This window comes from Ammodytes marinus (assembly GCF_949987685.1).
Source record: "Ammodytes marinus genome assembly, chromosome: 7".
Classification (NCBI taxonomy): Eukaryota; Metazoa; Chordata; class Actinopteri; order Uranoscopiformes; family Ammodytidae; genus Ammodytes; species Ammodytes marinus.
Genome location: NC_137211.1, coordinates 15,936,461 through 15,958,648, shown reverse-complemented (window position 1 = coordinate 15,958,648; position 22,188 = coordinate 15,936,461). Strand labels below are relative to the sequence as shown.

Sequence of the window (22,188 nt, the reverse complement as noted above, 5' to 3'; positions counted from 1 at the left end):
AAATGAATATACATATGTATCTATCTATCTATCTATCTATCTATCTATCTATCTATCTATCTATCTATCTATCTATCTATCTATCTATCTATCTATCTATCCATCCATCCATCCATCCATCCATCCATCCATCCATCCATCCATCCATCCATCCATCCATCCATCCATCCATCTACCTTGCATGCCCTAAATCCTCCCCTGTAAAACGATGCATTCACTGAAGAAGGAAGAATGTCATTGGAAGCCTGTGGCTGAATGTCATTTATTCCGTTACTGTAATGTCGTGGCACAAATCCAAATGCTCTACATGTGTGTTTATGTGTGTGTGAGTGAGAGAAAGAGAGGCAGCAGAGATGGTGAAGTTCCTTGAGTTCCCTGAGATCAAATTGACAGGGTATTTGAACATTGGTGGTGCAAAAACCGTAGGCACTGGTGTGGAAATATGTGGACAAAGTCGGTGTGGTCAGCCAAGTCATCCTCCACCATGTTATCAGCTAAAACTGAGAGTTTGGGTGCACTTCTTTCCATAGAGAGAAAGGTCACTGCCAACATACTTATCAATGAGATCTTTATGTTTGCTTTTCTTTTGTTTGTGTCTGTTTCCTTGTTTCCTTGTTGTCCTACTGCGAATTGTGATCTCCATTTATTTACAGGAAGTGAATGTTATCATGTGAATTTGATTTAGTTGTTGGTGTCTTATAATCCCGAAGGGGATGGGTCCTTGTTTGGACATGATGACACAATAATAAACATTCATTCATTCATTCATTCATTCATACAGTAAAATAAATGCATTCCAAGTGAGTATCTTTATGCTATGATGAGACATGCTCAAGAGAGTAATCTCTCTCAGGGTGACAATGCCCTATAGTCCACAAGACATGAGGGTCACTGAATGAGTCAGTAAGAATGGAGATCATGTGGGGGTTTCAATCTCAACACAGTTGTACAGCTATGGGACATTTTTGAGAATATGTAGAAAATGTTGAGTCTCCAGGCAAAACAATACAGATTTATTCAAGCTCCACACTTCCGATCAATGGCAGGATGCAGTCTCTCTGGCTATCCCTCTATCAGTCCCTGACTTCCTAATTTTAAAGGAGAAGTAAGTGATATGGACCTTTTAGCTAACTTCCTGTCAGTGACTGCAATTAGCAGTCCCTCCCTCGTCCCTAAATCACCACCCCATGAATGTGCAGCCGTCTTCGTCAGATATTGCCGCGATGCAGAGCAGCGAGTCATCGTTCACGGGCACAGAGACCCGCCTCTTTATAGCGATCTGTCACCTGATTGGATAAAAACCAGCAGGATGCTCGAAATTAATTCTGGCAATTCCTGCAAAGCTGAATGACTGGGAGACCTGTGTTATTAACTGCGCATACTGTTTAAGTGATTGCTGTAGGAATATAAAGTGATTTAACAGGTATAGTAACAAAGAAATATCACTTACTTCTTTAAATCTCAATCATCTATTCTCTCTCTTTCTCTTCAGTGGTCTTTTACTTCATGAGTCTGCGTTTCCTGTCAATACCTGTCGAAACTCTAGCAGTGTAACACACCGTATGGGCTGATCCACTGACCAAATAACCCGGCAACATAACAAGTCTGCTCAGCCTTCAGAGAAAACAAATCAGCTCCACTTTGGATCATGCTTGCGGTCAGACTTTTACATAATATGAAAAATATGAAAACCTCACACCAAACCAGTGTGGGTGTCATTCACATGCTCTCTTTTCTCCTCCCACACGGTGTAAAACTGAATGCTTACAAATGGACAAATGTACCATGGCAGCAGAGGGTAAGTAAGGTACATGCTATGGAGCTATGAAGCTTTAATGTTGATGAGCGTGTGTCATTCCTTACCATACGGGTCTTCTTAAGGTGAACCTTTTACTGGAAATGGAAGGGGTCATTTATTTTAACACAGCAATTAGCCTAATGAATCATTTCCAATGTGATTGATCTACAGTATGCTCATATGTCACATTTGCCGATGCATTAGTATTCACAAGACAAAATCAAAAAAATAAATTCTCCTTTTGTAGAATGTCTCTCACCCCGCCCAAGACTAATTATTGGACCGTCCTCATTCAAAGCTTTGTTGTGGCACTAAGCTCAGTGGATCAATGAAACTCCATTTGAGCATCTCTTCGCCCAAAACAACTCGGTTTGTCCACTCCTAAAGGGAGGGCCTAATGGCAATTTACTGTTGACCTTTCTCAAGGACACTGCTCTTTCAGAATAATACACAGTCGTCAGTAATCAGGGCTAAATAAACCATTAATCCTCTCAGGACTTTCTTCTATATGAGTCGGGCTTTATGCACGTAGACTGCCTTCCACTCAGAGATGGTAATTAATTGGGTTTAGCATGTGTGTATAATGGTGAAAAATGATGATGTCCGTGTCCTATTTTGCAGTATAATTGCATAAAATGAACTCAAAATGAAGGATGGGTCTGTTTTTCTTTGCGTGTGTAGGTGTGTGTTTGCAGGTGATGCATGAAAGTATAATAAACATTGTCATCTGGACACATTTTCTCTGTGCTCCTTTCGTGCACACAGCAGCTCTCTCTCTCACCTCTCAATCAGTGGACCATAAATAGGACAGGATGTTATTTATTGGGATATTTAATCTTTTAATTCTTGGAGACTTCCTATACAATTTCTTCTGCTGCACACATTCCACATCCACATGTCCTTTCACACTATGGACATCTGTTGAGACAGAAAGGACAGATAGTCCAGTGCTCGTCCCCTCTATCCCATCTCATATGCACTGAATTAACAGATTAAATGTGGAGTCATGTATCCATGCAAACTGGCACACACATGAATGGATAAACATGCAGGCTGCTCTCCGCTTGCACGGAAATACACACCATCATATGCACAGTAACCCAGCTATAATTTGCCTTGTTTATAATTATAGCACATTGCAATTCACCAATTACTCGTTTCAGTTTATGGCCACATCACAAATTAAAGTATTATTCGCAAAATGAGGGATATTTTTATGTGAATCTCCCCCATTCAAAATGCAATTCTATCCAAATGAAGTAATTAGTCCTGTTAAAAAAATAAATGGGCATAACTCACATGGACAACCACAATCATGGTTGACTTTAACACAAGGAAATTATTATTATTATTGTTATTATTTTGTCTTCAGCATAATATAAATCTGCAAATGGACTTTCAATAGCAATCCCAATTTCTACAAAGGTATATTGCCTTTATTTTGAAAGAATATATATAAAAAAATGCAATTCAGTTTACACACTATAAATAACTCATTGCCATGGACAGCAGTCGTTTTCTAGTCCTGTGAGTCCATAATGCAGCTAAACTAGAAAAGAAAAAAAATCTAATGAGAGTATCCTTATCCTACACTCTGTTTACAGCTCTCAGCTCAGCAGCATTTACAGGAAGCATTGCCAAATGTTTTATGGCAGCACATCAAAGGGAATGATTATAATACGATCTCTGGCGAGACTGCAGTTACTCAGTCAGCCTTTCCGACCCCCGAGCAGATATCAGCTATCTTCTGCTGCCTCTGCCACCACCAGTGTAGATTTTAATATGTCCCTTCGGTGAAGGACCCCCTGCTGAATGTGTTTATGCATTAATGGAAACAAGCTTTTCTCACAGAAATGCAAGTTGCCATGTTACGTGGAGCTCATATTTTACATTGTGGTTGCCACTCAAGTATTTTAGTCACAGCAGAGATAAATCAAGCCATTCGTGTGCTAATTAACCAGGGGACTACATGTGTGCTTGGACCGGGCTCTGAAGGATTTTCTCACCGGTCATACTGGCCAGTATTACTAATGATATACTGTATGTATCACTAAATACCTGGATCATGCATCCATGGATCAGCACACACACATTTAATCTGTGTTTTTGTTAATTGTTGAAGAAAATGTATTCCAGCTTCAAATGACGCTCTATATGTTATTATATAAATCAGTTAGCTAAAATGAAATGGTCATTTGAATAATTGCAGGAAGGTTTTTAAAAAAAGAGGCTGTGTGTTAAAAATTAAGTCAGGACTTGGATGGCGGTTCAATTGTGCTTGAATTGGTACTTGGTTGTGTGAGCTATATGTCGCTTAATGTGTCTGACAGTCCATTTTCATCATAACAGTCTTCTCCGTCAAGTAATATAATGTCTGCCCTCCAGGCGATGTAGAGGAAGAGAAATGTAAAGGCCTGGGCCGTGGCTCTGACTGTGGTTTAAGTTAAACCTGATTGAATCTAATTGATGTATGGCCTCACTTCATCTCCAAGGGATGAAACCCAGAAATGTCATGCTAGAATGTAATTACCTTTATTGCAGTCTCCTGTCTCATTTTCGAATATAGACTCTCCAACATGGATATACTGTATATTACTCATAATACAAGATGAGTTATCGCTGTAACACAATCACACGTGTCTGTGAGAATCACTTCAGAAACCACTTATAATGCAAAGCCCAATTAACTCCATGCATCTAAATATCCTCTATTACAAAATGGCAAACTCTCAGTCTATATTCAGCTTCATGTGTCAGAGTATGCTTCAGTTTGAGTGCTTCTGGCTATTGGAGTTAGGCACACTATTAAAGCCCTGAGACTTTGGAAAGTGGGAAGGTTCATTTTAATCTGGTTACATGAATACTTCAGGGCCTGGCTGTTAACTCAAACAAATGTTGGCTGTGTTATGACACTCTGTTAAGGGACAAAATTAAATAGTGTCATAAAATGCACACAGAGCATAACAACATAATTAATTACAAGGCTGAATAGATATGCCTTTGAAGTTTGCACTGATATTCACATGAATAGAAATTATGATAATATTAAAGTAAAGTAGAATAATGTTAAAAAACAAAACAAATACATATAAAAGATAAATTAATTTGATATCGCTGGGATTATATAAAACAAAAACATAATGAAGTGACCTAAGGCAATGATATTCAGAAACATGAAAGCTAGGAATAGGCCTACTAATCGATAACACCTACGGGCTTGTAATTTAAAAGAGATTAATTGCAACTATTCACTTGGCCAATTATCTTTCAGGATGTGGCGCCCTCCAGTGTCTTATTTGGCAAACTGCTTTTTATATCATCAGGCCTATAATTCATCTAAATAAATCATTTCAATAACCCAGTCCTACAGCTAGAGGTGGGAAAAGAGCATGTTACATAAATCACATCAACAAATTAGAACTAGCCTAAATAAATTGGGGGAGCAAAAATAAACAGGAGGCTGCCTGTCCAGTGGGGGCGCTGTTGCAAAAAGCACCAGCAGACATTTCGAGAGGGAAAGGGGTCGCCACTGTCTTGCTAGTAACGGAAGTGCGACTGTTGTTCATCCGGCAGTGAGCACTCGTCGTGAGAGCAACGATGGCTAGCGGTGGAGGAAGACAAGGGACTAAAATTGTGTCCAGGCAGCCTGCGGGAGGCCCTGGGGCCGCGGCGGCCGGCGGCGGGCCCCCGGTAGTGCCTCTCGCTTCTCCGCTCATGGGGAAAAAGAAGAAGCCGTTCCTGGGGATGCCCGCTCCGCTGGGCTACGTCCCCGGGCTGGGCAGAGGGTGAGTTCACCTGCATAGCTACCATGCTAACTAGCTAGTACACTGAATTATGTCTGCTTGCAACGGAGCTGAGCTGAAAACATCAGACATTGTAACAAAGAACCTTTAAGATTGCGTATTAAAGGTCTTATATATTAATGGACACAATACTATCTGGTTACATGAAAAAAGATAGTACTTCGCTCGGTGTCATCTTTGGTTTAATTTGAGATCCGTCCAAAGAACCAAACAAACAATATTTGTAGGCGCTTTAATTATTAACTTGTAATAATTTAAGTTAAATGAGTCCTTCAATTAGGCCTATATTAAAAAATGTCTTGCATGCATCTTCCAAGTCTTATGAATGCACAGTCAGTGTTTTATGGAAAATTGGCCCCAACCCAAAGTCGTTGACGTATTTTTTTTTCAAGATATTCTTTGTAACTGTAAAATAGTTCTTCAATTTCGTTCCGAGTAACAATTAAAAAAGCCAAAGTATTGGGGGTCTGTCATACTGGAATCTGAGGGGGTGCTGACTGTTTGCTGCAAACAGAAAGTCTAAACATACCTGATCTTCACACATCTACTGGTATTTCGCTGGCAAACTGTGCCTGACATTGCAGAATGATCTAACCTTAATTAGTTAAACGTCAAAAAAATTATCAAAAAGTGCTAAAAGCCTACAAAAGCTTTTCCTGGACCCAGTATCAGCTAATCCCAGTCCATGCTGACTACAAATCTACCAGTGGTTTATTTGTGTGTAACATGTTGATGAACTTCTCCTCTTTAGCGCAACTGGTTTCACCACTCGGTCTGATATCGGTCCTGCTCGTGATGCCAACGATCCAGTGGATGACCGCCATGCTCCCCCAGGGCAGAGGACCGTCGGGGACAAAATGAAAAAGAACGAAGATGACGAAGAAGATTTGAACGATACCAACTACGATGAGGTGCCTATGATTGGGCTGTGTGTGTGTGTGTGTGTGTGTGTGTGTGTGTGTGTGTGTGTGTGTGTGTGTGTGTGTGTGTGTGTGTGTGTGTGTGTGTGGGTCTGGCTGGCTGTCATTTGATGTTCATGTGTTTGTAGAACTCAATTCATCCGCTTAACATTTAAACTTTACCCGTCAGTAACGCCTATGTGATGATTCATAAAGTATACAGTCATTCTTAATCCCGCATAATGTTCCCCCCTGTAGTTTAACGGATACGCCGGCAGTTTGTTCTCCAGTGGGCCCTATGAGAAGGATGACGAAGAAGCCGATATGATATATGCAGCACTGGACAAGAGGATGGATGAAAGACGCAAAGAAAGAAGGTGAAATAGTAATTGTCCATCTCCACACCTTTAAAAAAAAAAATAAAAATCATATGGAATTTTAGGGAACAACCAATACCTCTCTCCAGCTTAACACAGTGCACTCATGTTTGACATCCGGTACCCCTTGATACAGCGGGTGAGTGTCATTTTGAATGCTGTGTCCTGTGTTATTTTTTTAGAGAGCTGAGGGAAAGGGATGAAATCGAGAAATACCGTATGGAGCGACCCAAGATCCAGCAGCAGTTCTCCGATTTAAAGGTACAACATTGCAAATGATAAACCAAACTTTTGCCTTTTCTTTTTTTCACCTGATCTGTGATCACATTGGATTTTTCTTCGGTTGTCCTCTTTTTACACCTCTCTGTAAACATTTTACGGACATAGCATTTTTGTCTTATCTTACCAGACTGTGAAAATCGCCTTTACAGTATTTTAGAGGTTATTATCAAACAACAGCAGTATGTTGCCATAAGTCTGTGACCAAGAAAACACAGGTCTACTTGCAAAATGTGTGGTGGGTAGTAGGGGATTTTCAGATCAACCTGCAGCACATCTTTCCTTCTTTGCAGTTGAAAGTCATTTCTGTGCTGTACTATGATCAGAGAGAAGTCTCCAAATTTCTTATTAACATCTCTTCTTTCATCCTTCTCTTCATTCTCCCCTTTTCCCCATGTCTTCACAGAGGAAGTTGTCAGAAGTGTCAGAGGAGGAGTGGCTGAGCATCCCGGAGGTGGGAGATGCCAGGAACAAGCGGCAGAGAAACCCCCGCTATGAGAAGCTCACCCCTGTTCCCGACAGCTTCTTCTCCAAACACCTGAAGACCGGGGAGAAAAACACCACGGTTGACCCTCTGGAAGGGGTCAGTACTAACATAGAGATGCGACGATCCACTATTTTTCAGTCCGATATCCAGGTTTGGGATATCGGCCGATACCGATTACTGTCCGATCATATGTCTTAATTATTATACACATCTTTGTTGGTGATGTTGTTATGTGTAAGGTTAGGAAGGCTTAAGCAACACAGCAATTCTAATTTAAAAGACCAACAAACATACAAAAAAGGCAACAAGGTTTATATTATCTGCTTTGAACTGTTTGTATGCAGAAGAACTTCATAATTTGTATTGCTAAATTCTAATATTAATGTGGAGTTGTCAGTCCGATATCCGATACGTAGATTGCAGCCATATCGGTGCCGATATTGGATCGGATCGGCCCCATCCCTAGTACTACACATGCAAACACGCATTCACATATACGGTGCACGTCAACATAAAAGCACAGGATGTAGTTTCAACCTGCACCAGCAGGAGTCGGGAAGTGTCACAGGAAAAACAAGCAAATCACACAAGCTGCACAATAAATGCATTGTGCCGATGCTCTGGTTATCAAACTAGTAATTTTGTAACTAGAAAAAACACCTATTGTTGCTGATATTGATTCACATGACTTCTATACTGGCAACTTCAGTCTGAATCATTGTGCATGAAAGTTGTGTTCATTACACAATGCTTGAATTGAAAACAAACGGAAGCATGGAGTGTTGGTGAAAAAAGTTGTGAATGTATTAGGGCTGCTCATTTAAGGAAAAAATTATAATCAGGATTATTTTGATTTGATATTGTAATCACAATTATTAAAGACGATTATTCACTGTAGGGATGCCCCAAAATTCTGTAAATTCTTTCAACATTGCATAAATTAAACTGCCAAATGTGCTCCTCAAACATACAACTAAAAAGCCACCCTAAATTAATAAACAGTGAAACCTTCCAATCTAAGAGTAAAATTAATATTTTACTAGGGATGTGATTGTGAACAACTCATTTATTTGCACGTTGAGGAGGTATGAATCTACAAAAAGATCAACTTATTGCCTTTTTTTTACAGTGCAGGTTGAGTTGCTGAAAAAAACTGCACAGCAGCTGCCAAAATTTTCATCAAAGCCCTAATGATCATAAAAACAAGAGGCTTTATTTAAACGATGTCCATGGTGGTTATTGTTATTTTTTCGGCTGTAGACTGAAACTAATAACGGAGGGAGGCGGCTCACTGTATATTTTCTCTAGTCGCGCTGTCAGTTTGGCGACATGGCTCTGTGTATGCAGGCTCAAGAAATGCAATCCGATCGCGGAAGCCTTCCACATCAACAACATTAACGGGCAGGATATCCCCGGTTAATTTTAGCCGTAAAGCCACAGGGCTTTTCTGTGCGGCGGCTCACACTGGCGAGGTGTCACTGTGAATGACACCGTTACCCACCGTAACAGAGTTTCAAGTGGCAACTCGCTATTTCGCTCGTGCAAGGCGTTTGTGTTTCGATTTAACATCAGTCTTGGGCGAGTACTTTAACTTTATACTGAATAAACCATTGCACTGCAATCGCTGAAAGCGAAAGTGTTCGGGCAGGGGCGGGGCAGAGCCGAGCGCACACAGAAGGGTTCGCTGCATTTACCACACAAACACGGCGTGCGACACAATGATCGTTTTATTACGATTATCTTGTTTTCATGATCAAGGAAAGCCAAAATCGTAATTGCCCAGCCCTACTATGTATTGTATTGCATTTTCATTATCATTGTACCCATAGGAACTAGGCCTGTCTTATATAAGCTTTCACTTTGCTGATACACAACTCTCACAGAGGCTCTGTGATGCTGCTCTCCTTTATGGTTGTTTTCTTCTCTCCACTAGCTGGGAGGTCTGAACACACCTTACCCGGGGAGCATGACACCAGGGACAGGAGAGCTGGACATGAGGAAGATTGGTCAGGCCAGGAACACACTCATGGACATGAGGCTCAGTCAGGTAACTAAATGATCATCCTTTACTCTGTTGTTATCACGATACACAGCATTTATGGTTTTCCCATTACCTGTGTGTGTGTCTGCCCTTTCCTCTTATCTTCAGGTGTCTGACTCAGTGAGCGGACAGACAGTGGTGGATCCTAAGGGTTACCTGACAGATCTCAACTCCATGATCCCCACACACGGAGGAGACATCAGGTAGAGACACACTAGCGACACAAGATGTTCCTCTGGAGTATTTGTGTTGAATATGTTGTTGTTGTTGTTGTTGTTGTGTGTGTCTCTCTGATGGCTTATCTTTGGCTCTTCACATCCAGTGACATCAAGAAGGCTCGTCTGCTACTGAAATCAGTGAGGGAGACCAACCCTCATCACCCTCCTGCCTGGATTGCATCTGCCAGGCTGGAGGAGGTGACAGGCAAACTGCAGGTGGCCAGGAACCTGATTATGAAAGGCACAGAGATGTGTGTTAAGGTAAGGAAAGATGACACTCAAGTAGAGATCCACTATTGTTTCAGTTCCTGAATGACATAACATATACATAAATCTTCACCTAGTGTCATCAGGTCATCCAGGGCCATAGGCTTGTGATATGTTTGTTGATTTCTTATTGGTTAATATTATTTAATAGTGTTTCAAAGTAGAAGCATATTTAAACCTATAATGTTGACCATTGGGTAAACACCTTTTTGTCTGCTTTGTCAGCGTTTTAGTTTAATGGCATAATACTGTCCAGCTAAGTTGCAAAGCGGAAAGTGGTCCATTCCTTTTGTTACTGATATAAGCATACCTCTCTATACCTACCAGAGTGAGGATGTGTGGCTGGAGGCAGCCAGGCTGCAGCCCGGAGACACAGCCAAAGCCGTGGTGGCCCAGGCAGTCCGCCACCTGCCTGGATCCGTCCGCATCTACATCAGAGCTGCAGAACTGGAGACGGACGTCAGGGCCAAGAAACGAGTCCTCAGGAAAGGTAAGGCTCCCAATAGGGGTGTGCATGTCTACATGTGTACACTTGTAACCGGTTAGTAAATCATAATCGTTTAGGAAAAATCAATAAACAAATGTTTTTTTTAATAAAGTTTTGATGCGTTGTGTAACCGTTTAGACATTGTTGTAAACATTCAATCCCCTAGCTAAGTAATCCTTTTTTGATGTTTTCCTTTTCATGTGTCTATATATCGCGGGATTGTGAGAAAGCCGTAAGTCAATGTTTAGACAAGAAACGTAGCGGTTTTAGTTTTAACGGGGAAGATTTTCTCAGAGGTGCATACGTGAATGAATACGCCTCGATTTCCCTGCCAAGAGGAATACTCTGATTTCTGCTTGGCAGACATTCTTATCCAGTCTCCATCTGTCCATTTCCTCATGAAAAACACCCATGTAGAACTACTCGCTACTAGTCCCTGCACACATACGGGTTGCATAAAAGATTTCATCAGGGTTACATTTGGCAGCTGTGCTTCTGGCTTCTCGTCAAGGCCAGGCAGCCTATTTGAACCGTCATGTCAATGCCCTAACACACACACACACACACACACACACACACACCAATATTTCCCAGCAGCATACCCAACTGACAGAGATGGATGGGGATCGTCCTCTTCTCTCCGCCTCTACATGTTCAATTGCCTCTGCTCTGCTTTTCTCCATTACATACACAACACTCTGCCTTCCCACCCAGACACTATTGAACTTTGCTACTGTTGCAGGAAATGCCGTTTGGTGTTTTTTTACTGGACGTGTGTACAATGTGTTATAGCCAATGTAAATATAATTACACCGTTGTAATTTTGGTGTGAATAATGCTTGCCGTCATTGTGTTGGTCGTCACCACTTGGTTTAAAATGTGAACAGGGTAACAGCGGGTGCCCAGGATTTTGATGGTTACGAGATAGTTGGCTTTAGCAACACGCCGACCAAGTCAAGTGCTCTTAAGACAGCCGGAAGAAAAGTGTCTATGAAATGGCTTGACCGTTGTGTTATTGTTCCCCGCATGTAGCCCTGGAGAATGTGTCCAAGTCAGTTCGACTGTGGAAGACAGCTGTTGAGCTGGAGGAGCCGGAGGATGCCAGGATCATGCTTAGCAGAGCTGTGGAGTGTTGTCCTACTAGTGTCGAGGTAAGCCCTTTCTCATTATATGTATGGATTTATTTGTATGTACAGTATGTGCATACATCTTTATGTGTGATGCATGTCTTTATAGTGCAACATGTGAACCTTTGCACCTACAGTGGCTTGCAGAAGTAGTCCTTGAACTTTTCAACATTTTGTCACATTACAGCCACACGTACATTTATTTTATTGGGATTTTATGTGATAGACCAACACAAAGTGGAGCATAATCGTGAACTGGAATTAAAATGAAACATGGTTTTCACACTTTTTTAGTTATTAGTTATAAAAAAAATTAAAACCGTGTATCATTTTCATTCCACTTCACAAGTATGCGCCACTTTGTGTTGGTCTATCACATACAATCCCAATAAAATACATGTACGTGTGTGGCTGTAACGTGACAAAGTGTGGGGAAAAAGTTCAAGGGGTACGTATACTTTTGCAAGCCACTGTACCTCTTTATCTTACCGTTTTCTGTCTGCCCTCTCCCAGCTGTGGCTAGCCCTGGCGCGGCTAGAGACGTACGAGAACGCCCGGCGCGTCCTCAACAAAGCTCGAGAGAACATCCCCACCGACCGCCACATCTGGATCACTGCTGCCAAGCTGGAGGAGGCCAACCTCAACGTTCAGATGGTGGACAAGATCATAGACAGGGCCATCACTTCTCTAGGCGCCAACGGTGTGGAGATCAACAGAGAACAGTGGATCCAGGTGGGTGTTTACCGTGGCTTTGAGGCTCTCTTAAAGGCAGAGTCCGCCATTCTAGAGGGATACTTGTTGTCAACATTTTCACAATTTTTTGTTAAAATCAGTATATATATCTCCTCACTGTAAAGTGCGCTGAAAAGAAATCTGGTGTTTGATACAGCCTAGGTGCTGTAAACAGGTATGTAAACAAAGGGGCCCCACCGTCGCTAGCAACATTCATGTTTAAAGAGTCTGGGCTGTATATAATAAAATACGATTTTTATATACTAAGGGTTGTGCCTTTTTAAACTTGGTGTTGAGGGAGTAGAGGCTGCATCATGTGTTTGACTTTGATAGCAGGCCAGCATACTTTGGCAACGCTGTTTTATTTAATCTGCCTTCAACAGAATACAATCCAGCGCTGTGACTGACGTTTTATCAAGTGCGGTTCACAGTTGTTTTGCGATCGCAAGCCTTTGCTGCAATAATTTTTACTTAAAAAATTAAATAAAATTATCCTCTGGCAAATTATGTGGTTATTATGATAGGTTTGTCAAGGCAGTTTGCCAGTACACTCATTGTGTCATTTAGAAATGACAGGATTTGGCAGTTCCTAAAAGAATCCTTCAGTGTATAATGAGAGTCCGTCGGCTAGTCATTTGTTCTGCCTACGCACCAGAAAAAACCCTGATCTGTGCAGAGATGATCTCTCATAAATTAAAAAAGCAACTATAAGTCATCTAAATGGATACAGTATCTATCAGCAATCAGGGTTCACTTCAAGTTTAGCAGTCTTAATGGAAGAGTTTTCTCTTGACATTTCAGTGTTATTTATTATTTCTGTGTAAATAGATCCGTCTTTCCTTTGAATTTACCAACACCTTTACTATTGGCGACAGTAGTTCATGCATGCCTTATCTCTCCTGCATTTTTACTGTGTACCACCCACACAGTCTTTACTCCTTAGTTTTTCTTCTTGTCCTTCAGGATGCAGAGGAGTGTGACAAAGCAGGCAGCGTGGCTACCTGCCAGGCGGTGATAAGGGCCGTCATAGGGATTGGCATTGAGGAGGAAGACTGCAAACACACCTGGATGGAGGACTCCGATAGTGTGAGTAGCTACGTACCTTTTCTTTCTTTTTTTTACATTCCCATCCTGACACCTACAGTGGCCTTTCACATATGTGTATGCCGTCTGGTTTAAAACCTTAATTGACATGCTTGTCTGGTTTTCTCCCTCAGTGTGTGGCCCATGGAGCACTGGAGTGTGCCAGGGCCATCTATGCCCATTCTCTACAGGTGTTCCCCAGCAAAAAAAGTGTCTGGCTTCGAGCTGCCTACTTTGAGAAAAATCACGGCACCAGGTGACCCAGATGTGGTTTCGTAACATGTCCAAACCGCTTTAGACTTTTTAGACCTCACAATCTTTATTTATTAACGTTTGAATCAATCACATTATTACTATTCTGTCCTTAATATTCTATTTTTACCGCTGGTGTGCTTTTATCTACTGACACTGTGCTCCTCCCCTCTCTTCCACTCTTCCATTGCATCTCTCAGGGAGTCTTTGGAGGCCCTGCTTCAAAGAGCCGTGGCCCATTGCCCCAAGGCAGAGGTCCTGTGGCTGATGGGGGCCAAGTCCAAGTGGCTGGCTGAGGATGTGCCTGCAGCCAGAAGTATCCTTGCTCTGGCTTTCCAGGTGACCAGGAGTTAACTGCAAACTTTGACATGTCCACGTCGTGTCCATTAGGGCTGTGAATCTTTTGGAATCCCACGATTCCATTCCGATTCCTGGGGGTCATGATTCGATTTCAAAATCGGTTTTCCGATTCAAAACTATTCCCAATTCAAAATCGATTTTGTGATTCAGTTTAAAAGAGGATTTCAGGATCTACTCCAGTCCACTGTGTGCTAAGAAGCGTTGTGGCAAAATATGGCATGAAATCAAATTAAAGTCCATGTCTTATTTATCTTTATTTAAGTCTATTTTAAGGCAGGTCAACATGTTTCTTTATGCTTTTTTTTCACCACCCCTAGTATCCATGCAAGCCTTTGTCTAACTCTGTTTTCCACTCTCTGGTCTCTCTGACCCTCACGCTCTATCTCTTGTTCCTCTTCCTTTTGGTGTTCCTCTCCAGGCTAACCCAAACAGTGAAGAGATCTGGCTGGCCGCTGTCAAGCTGGAGTCAGAGAACAACGAGTATGAGAGAGCCCGTCGTCTGCTGGCCAAGGCCCGCAGCAGCGCCCCAACAGCCAGGGTGAGCGAGAAAAGCGAAACAAAAACACACACACAGATATTTCCCCTATTTCAAAACTGCCCATGCGGATCCTGTTGAAAGAGTAGACATCGGCTCAAATCCACTCATCTTCTGGATAAAGGTTGAAAAATGGTCTTCACATTTAGGTATTACATGGTGTTTTTTTTTTTTGCCAGGCCGTCCTGTCATCTGGTATTTGTTAGATTGCTATACAAGGCAGAAAGGAGATGTTAAAAAGAGAAGATAATTTATTCCTTAGAAGATTGATGGAATGAATGCACATTTCACAAATGTTTGGGCCGTTCATGATTGTCCGTGTGTGTTTGATCCGTCCTTTTTACTCTCTTAACTTCCCTTCTGTGACCCTGTGTACCGGTCAAGTTTGTTTTCATTATGTAATGTTGCGATAACTAGAACTCATGACCTACGATCTTAAGGGTGGCTTGACTATCTGGTTTTATTTTTCTCCACTTTAAAGCTAGCGTTTAATTGTGAATAAATTGTGCATTGTACTTGAGGTAACTTCTACCAACCTGCTGTCTCTCAGGTTCAGGCTTGCCACGTTTTTTACACACCAAAAATGTCAGCAGCGCTCAGGTTAACAGAGGCTGTTGCTCTTTAACTCACGCGCTCTCTCTCTCTCTCTCTCTCTCTGTCAGGTGACCTCGCTTCACTTCCTTTAGTTTGCTGCATTGTATTTGCTGACAGATATAACCAAGATAGCATGTGATTTTGTTGACGTCGCTGATTTTCCTGTCAGATAAGACGAATGCATGGTGTTATTTAGCATGTAGGCTACGCTCATTTGAAATCTGTAAAAGCTATGCCATGTTTAAACAAGCCCAGATTTTATTTTATTTTTTATTTTTTTGCAGGTGAATATTATTTATCATTGTTTTCCATGTTGATAAGCTAAAACAATTCTTTTATTATTCCTACATTTGGGAAATGTTCAGTGTTATATTGAGTCATATTTGCAGGTTACAAATTAAAAGAAAAAAAACACACACTTTGGTGCAGCGATTTGCTCTATGTGTAGAGTGGAGTCTCGCATAAATATTCTAGAGGAGTTAGAGTGAGCTTTGTGGATCCTACAGGTGGGATTCAATCAACTGGGTTGAGTCTGAATCCAAATGTCAGTGGGGGAAAAAAGGGAAGAAAAATAGCCTGCGTCTCTAGACCTTACTGCTATTGGGTAGGTTATTTTCTTTCAGGTCATATGAGATCACATGTCTTGCTTTCGGAAGAAAGATGATGAGTGAGAGCAGTGTCAACAACAGGTACCATGATTTATAGTGGAGAATCACCCCCATGGCTGCAGCACTGCTTTGACAGCTCTTGAGCTTATGCTGGAGATAATTTACAGACATTACTTTGTTGTTTTATTTCACAATGTTTAAACACAGTTTATAATTGTTGGGCAATATTAATGGAGCTAACAGTTACAAAACAGTTAGATTTGTAATGTAATATTCGCTACATCAGTATTTATACTACTACAACACATTTCCATTGCTGATGTTGTCTCTTATCTTTTTAGACCTACATTTTGTAGCTTTCATCAAGCTACTCTAATTCAATCAAATCATCAAATGCTTTGAAACGTGGCTTTGTGTGTCCCTGTTGCACACATGAAATAACCTGTATAATTAAATAGCTTTTCTGCAATAACCATTTATTGCAGAAACCATGTCTTGAACCATTTCTTTGTTCGGGCCTACACAACGAACAAGCTATTTTAAATAAATCTGCAGCAGTGCATGAGATGAAACATTGTTTCAGAAAGTGCAGAGGACTGCATCCTTCGATGGGCCGCAATTTATATGAACAACAATATTATTTATAGCTAGTTGCCAAACTAAACACATCTGCACCGCTCTGTGGCAAGGAAAGACAATTAATTTTCTTTTATAACAACTAATTGTCTAACAGTTAATTATCAACTAAGATGCTCCTGCTGATACATATCTCCTGACCGATTACTCCTTGTGTTTTTAATCTCTAAAGGTATTTATGAAGTCGGTGAAGTTGGAGTGGGTGTTGGGCAACATAGAAGCGGCCCAGGAGTTGTGCACAGAGGCCCTTAAACACTACGAGGACTTCCCCAAACTTTGGATGATGAGAGGCCAGATAGAAGAGCAGGGTGAAAACAACGACAAGGCCAGAGAGGCCTACAACCAAGGGGTGAGGCGGGCAAAGCGTTTGGAGAATTATGCTAACCCTCGAAGGCTAGGGGGAAACCAATGTAGTTTCACTTTAAAGTGCATTTTTAGCTTGTGTGTTTTTGATTACAATTAGGGGTTTTCTGTAATACCTTTTCTAAGAAGTAATCTCTTCTCCGTTGCTGTAGCTGAAAAAGTGTCCCCATTCGACGTCTCTGTGGTTACTGCTGGCGCGTCTGGAAGAGAGAGTGGGACAGCTGACCAGAGCCAGAGCAATCCTGGAGAAGGCGCGACTCAAGAACCCCCAGAGCCCAGAGCTATGGTGAGAAAATGCACATCGGAGAAAATGGTGGTAAGCCACTTGAATGCCAAAGCAGGACACAGAAAAGCTTTGAATTAAATAGCATTTGAATAAATAAAAAGTAATAATGATTGTAACATTGGCATCCAACTGGCTTCTATCTTTTTATTTTTGTTGATACTTTTCTGGCTCTTCAGGAATGTTTTCACTACACAGGCACACTTCCAGACTCTCCTACTCTCAGGCTGTTTAGAGAATATGTTACAGAATGTGTGCGTTTGAAAAAGATCACACTTATGACTAATTTGCTTTTCAGGACGAGACAGCATGTGCTAAAGGCACTTGTAACACATTTAATAGAATATCTTTAAAAAAAACTGAAATTGAACTACCTACTATGAATTAAGAGATAAGATTATGTCATTGTCATCACCAAGGTTGGAGTCTGTGAGGCTGGAGTTCCGTGCTGGACTGAAGAACATCTCCAACACACTGATGGCCAAAGCTTTGCAGGAGTGCTCCAATTCAGGTGAGAATATTATTTATATTGTCTGGGTTGCAGATTGGACTTCTATACACAATAGAATATTTATTTTACAATCACTTAAAGTGGCTACGAGTAACTTTGGCGGCTGGCTGCCCCTTTGGACAAAAGCGGTAGTATTTTTACGACGCCAGCTGTCATAAAGCTGTTTTCTAGTGCGTGCCAGCCGGTGCAAGTGTCAAATGATTAGGATGCAATATAGTGCATGTCCGTGTTGAAAGTGTGAGGGCACGGAATCTTTTCGGCTCTGAGTGGTTAGTGACACTGCATCAACTAATGCCAGTCAGTGCCACACACCCCTGATTGCAATGAATTGATGCAGTGTCACTAACCAGTCTCACTGAGCTGAAAGATTCCGTGCCCTCACAGAAAGAAAATGAACGAGAGATGGCAGTATGGATCGCGATGAGGTAATGTGTTTATGTCGTTGTAAATAATGACTATTTCAGATGAATAATGGTCATCTGATGATGATGAAGCAAAGTAAACTTTGTTTTAGTACCGTTCATTCACTTAGGAGTAAACACTGCAGGACTAGTTCACTCCTGTTGAATTGTTTATACGTTGCTTGGCAACGCCCTCCTCCCTCCCGCCCGTCTGTCACTCTCCCTTTTAGCTTTGTATTGTTTTTCTTCATTGAATTTTCTTTTTTTTCTTTGATGGTTCTGCCCCATTACCAGCCATTATGACGACAAATAAATGTCTCAAACAAGGCTCCCCTTATCTAGAGGGATAGGCTACTCAAATCGCATTGCTGCACTACACTTAAATCTGCGACCAATACGAATATGTGACCATAGAGCCTGCATGCGTAAGCCGAAATCGGATTGGGTGTGTGACCAGACCAAAGGCATTAATAAAAACTATATAAAAACTGCTTTCTTTGCACTGATGGTCTCGTTTGCTGTTGAAGGTCATTTATGATTATCAGAGGAAAAATTAGGCTGTTTTTAAAGATATTTAAAAGTTCCTTATAGCCGCTTTAATATAGTGTATGTGTCCGTATTCTCATATTCTGTTTCACCCCGATTCCTTCCTATAAGGTATCCTGTGGGCTGAGGCAGTGTTTCTGGAGGCCAGGCCCCAGAGGAAGACCAAGAGTGTGGATGCTTTGAAGAAGTGTGAACATGATCCCCACGTGTTGCTCGCTGTAGCTAAGTATGTTGTGTTATATATGTTTTTTCTCTTTCTTTGAAGTTCAAGTTGGACAGTGTATCTAGCTAACCTTGCAAGCATGGCACTTGAATTTTGTATTAATTTCAAATGCAAATCTTGTGCGCACACATTTTAGGTTGTTCTGGAGTGAGCGTAAAATCACCAAAGCCAGAGAGTGGTTCCTAAGGACAGTGAAAATTGAGCCAGACCTGGGTGATGCTTGGGCTCTCTTTTACAAGTTTGAGACGCAGCATGGAACAGAGGTAAGGATCCTATTATTCTACTATAGTCTTTGCCGATCCGGGTAAAACACTTTGTGTGCCTCATTTCCATTAGATTGACTCAGTCCTCTCAAGTTCACATTGTTCACTTTGCAGTCAAATGCAAGATCAGTTAATGTAGCTTTGGTTTATCAGAATAGGAAGAGCTATGACTTAACTGGACAGCTAATGTCCTTATTGTATAATTTGCCACAAAAAAAGAGCTGTTAAAAAATACAAACCTATTTAACCCTCTGAGGTCTAGGGGTATTTTCTCCGATTTTACATACTTCTATAAATACCTATTTCAAATGTACAAGAAGATAAATTATACCAAAGTGTTTTATATGGAAATGTTCAGAACACATTAGGCCTTTGTTTTCTGAGGTCTACTTATGTCCTAGACCATTGTGTATATAAATAATTGGCTTAAATGCTGAAAAATTAATTGCGATTTTTGAAAAACCTGGAAATTTGTGTGAAAGAAGAACCTTTAGTCATCCTGTTGAGTTCTTTTGGCTCTTGAAATTGCTTCTCCTAAGCCTTAGCTTCAAGAATGCAGTGGAAATTTTCCAAAACACAGTAGGGGAGTGCACAAAACATGACTACGGTAATATAAAATTTGGTCCAGACGCTTTTTGGTAGAAATGTTGTCTCTACTTTCAAAAAACATTAGGAAATTAGACTGAATGAAGACTTTGAACCACATATGATGATTCATGGGATGTATACTAATAAAAGAGGAAGCATCACAAAACATTTTTCAAACAAACCATTAAGTAAATATAAAAACAATAATAACAAACTACTTTCACGCTATGTATATACTCTATGCACTATTTATAAGCTAAGTGGTAGCTGGGGAGCTTCTGGGTCTTGCTTCTCACAGTGTTTTCTAAGCCTGTAAGGGACTGACAGTATCACAAGAACATTCCCCAGAAACAGGAGGGCCTCTAGTTTGAGATGATGTTTTCATTTTATTTTTCAGCCATATCTTCAGGGAGATATTAATAAAGATATGTGTGCACGCGCCGGCGCGTAAATAGACCAAAGTATTTAGGCAGAAAGGAAGACATTGTAAAATAAGCCTTAAGCAACACATTTCTATCTATTCTGTTTGTAAGAAGGAGACGTGAGACAGATTGATTGATAAAATGATGCCTCTATTTACTAGTGTTTTCAAATTAATTGAAAATTCCAGCCAGGGTTAAGAGCCATAGTAGATTGAAGGCATCTGTTATGTGGGCGTAAAGAAGTGCCAAAAGTGGTGGTGTCTCTAGGGTAGGCTACGTTAACCTCACATAGTTGCTTATATTCATTCATAAATGCTAACACATTTATGAATGAATCTATCCCATAAACACTGTGTGTGTGCGTGTGTGTGGCTTGTGCGTGCATTGTGCTCTGTGTGTCTAACCTCACCGTTGTGCATCCTTCAGGAGCAGCAGGAAGAGGTGCGAAAGCGTTGTGAGAATGCCGAGCCCCGCCACGGAGAGCTGTGGTGTGCCGAGTCCAAACACGTCCTCAACTGGCAGAAGAAGACAGGAGAGATCTTAGCAGGGGTAGCCAGCAAGATCAAGAACACATTCTAAGCCTGGAAATTTAGACACCAAAAAGAAACACCTGGAGGACTCTGGCACTCACCAGTCTAAACAGTAAACGGCTATGGACATGCTCAAATGTTGCTCTCTACCAGGACCTGACAGATGGCAGTTACAAAGTATACACACATGGTCCCTTACCTTTTTTAATGTTTTTTGTTTTATCACAATTTGTATCAACAGAAAATGCTGATTTAATGTCAAAGGTAAAACAAATCTGAAATTCTAAATTTTGTTGTATAAAACTCAAAATCACTGATCACCCTCTTCCATTGAAGTGTAGTCGTAGTATTTTGTAGATTGTCTGTGAAATGTGTTTATTAAGCCCTCGGATGGGTTGAAGTCTGAACTGCAGGACAATTATATTATCCATTCCTGTGTAGCTTTGGCTTAGGTTTGAGATATTGGTCTTGCTGGGAAGCAACCTGACATGGAAGGCAGACTGCTGCTTCTCTACGGAGAAGATTCCCGACAGAAAAATAAGGTAGCCTGACTAGCCTCCACTGCTGGAAGAGTCAGTGTGTTTCGGTTAATATGGCTTGTTTTTCTTTCCCAACACATAGTTTAGTTTGATTGTAAAGCGTTTTGATTATGGTCTCATTAGACCATAGAATCAACTCTACCATGTGCCTTCGGGCAAACATTAGTGAATGAGTTATTACAAGGTGTCATTTCTTGATTTCGCACATCTCACATAAAACGCATAGTTTCAATTGCACAAGTAATGATTTGGGTGTTCCATGGTATACAGGAGATAGTTTATTTAGTTTTATATTTGTACCAAATTATTTGAATTTGATGATTTGTGTTGGCTTTGACATTAGTCTGCTTGTCTGCTGGTTAACGTCGAAATTCAAGTTTCAGTCATTGTGGTTTTCTGTGAAAATAGTAGAACAACATGAATAAAATACATTTCCTACACATAACACACACACACACACATTTATTTGACCTTTTATAGTATGTTTGATTTGAACTCTTTAGGTATCGAGTGATCAGTTCTTGTGGAAAAATGTGTTTTGTTAAAATAAATTGTTGAATTTCTGTTCTCCCGGTTTGTCTCATGTCTGTTTAGCAGTGGTTATAAAATAATTGTCAGGTACTATTACATGAGTTATCATGTTGTAGCAATTAACTATGTTTAATACTTAGTTTGCTTGAAACATTTTCAAATAATTTGCAAACATCCAATAAACAAATAAGGATATCTAGTATTGCATCATATCTTCTTTTTCGGTAACACTTTACAATAAGGTACACAAAAAAAGAGTAGTTTACCTTTTAAAAAGGTTAGTTGACCTTTTTAAAAGGTAAGTTTACCTTTTTAAAAGGTAGACTAACCTTTTTGAAAGGTAAACTTACCTCTGCATTATACTGTATTATTCTTAGTTCATTGGTGCTGTTCCCAAGCACGGTC

The 22,188-nt window shown here is 40.8% G+C and overlaps 1 protein-coding gene across 1 annotated transcript; it reads left to right on the top strand.

The window, feature by feature from the left end:
- The first annotated feature begins 5,376 nt into the window (after positions 1-5,376).
- prpf6 (PRP6 pre-mRNA processing factor 6 homolog) lies at positions 5,377-21,923 on the top strand. Its single transcript, XM_080031500.1, has 21 exons — positions 5,377-5,583; positions 6,353-6,512; positions 6,759-6,877; positions 7,060-7,138; positions 7,563-7,739; positions 9,577-9,690; positions 9,793-9,887; positions 10,007-10,163; positions 10,497-10,659; positions 11,689-11,807; positions 12,297-12,515; positions 13,479-13,601; positions 13,733-13,854; positions 14,051-14,189; positions 14,629-14,748; positions 16,756-16,932; positions 17,099-17,232; positions 17,649-17,740; positions 18,799-18,913; positions 19,047-19,173; positions 20,610-21,923. Exons 1-21 carry the CDS (start codon positions 5,396-5,398, stop codon positions 20,760-20,762), a joined length of 2,892 nt encoding a protein of 963 aa, XP_079887626.1. The 5' UTR covers positions 5,377-5,395; the 3' UTR covers positions 20,763-21,923.
- Positions 21,924-22,188: the final 265 nt, after the last annotated feature.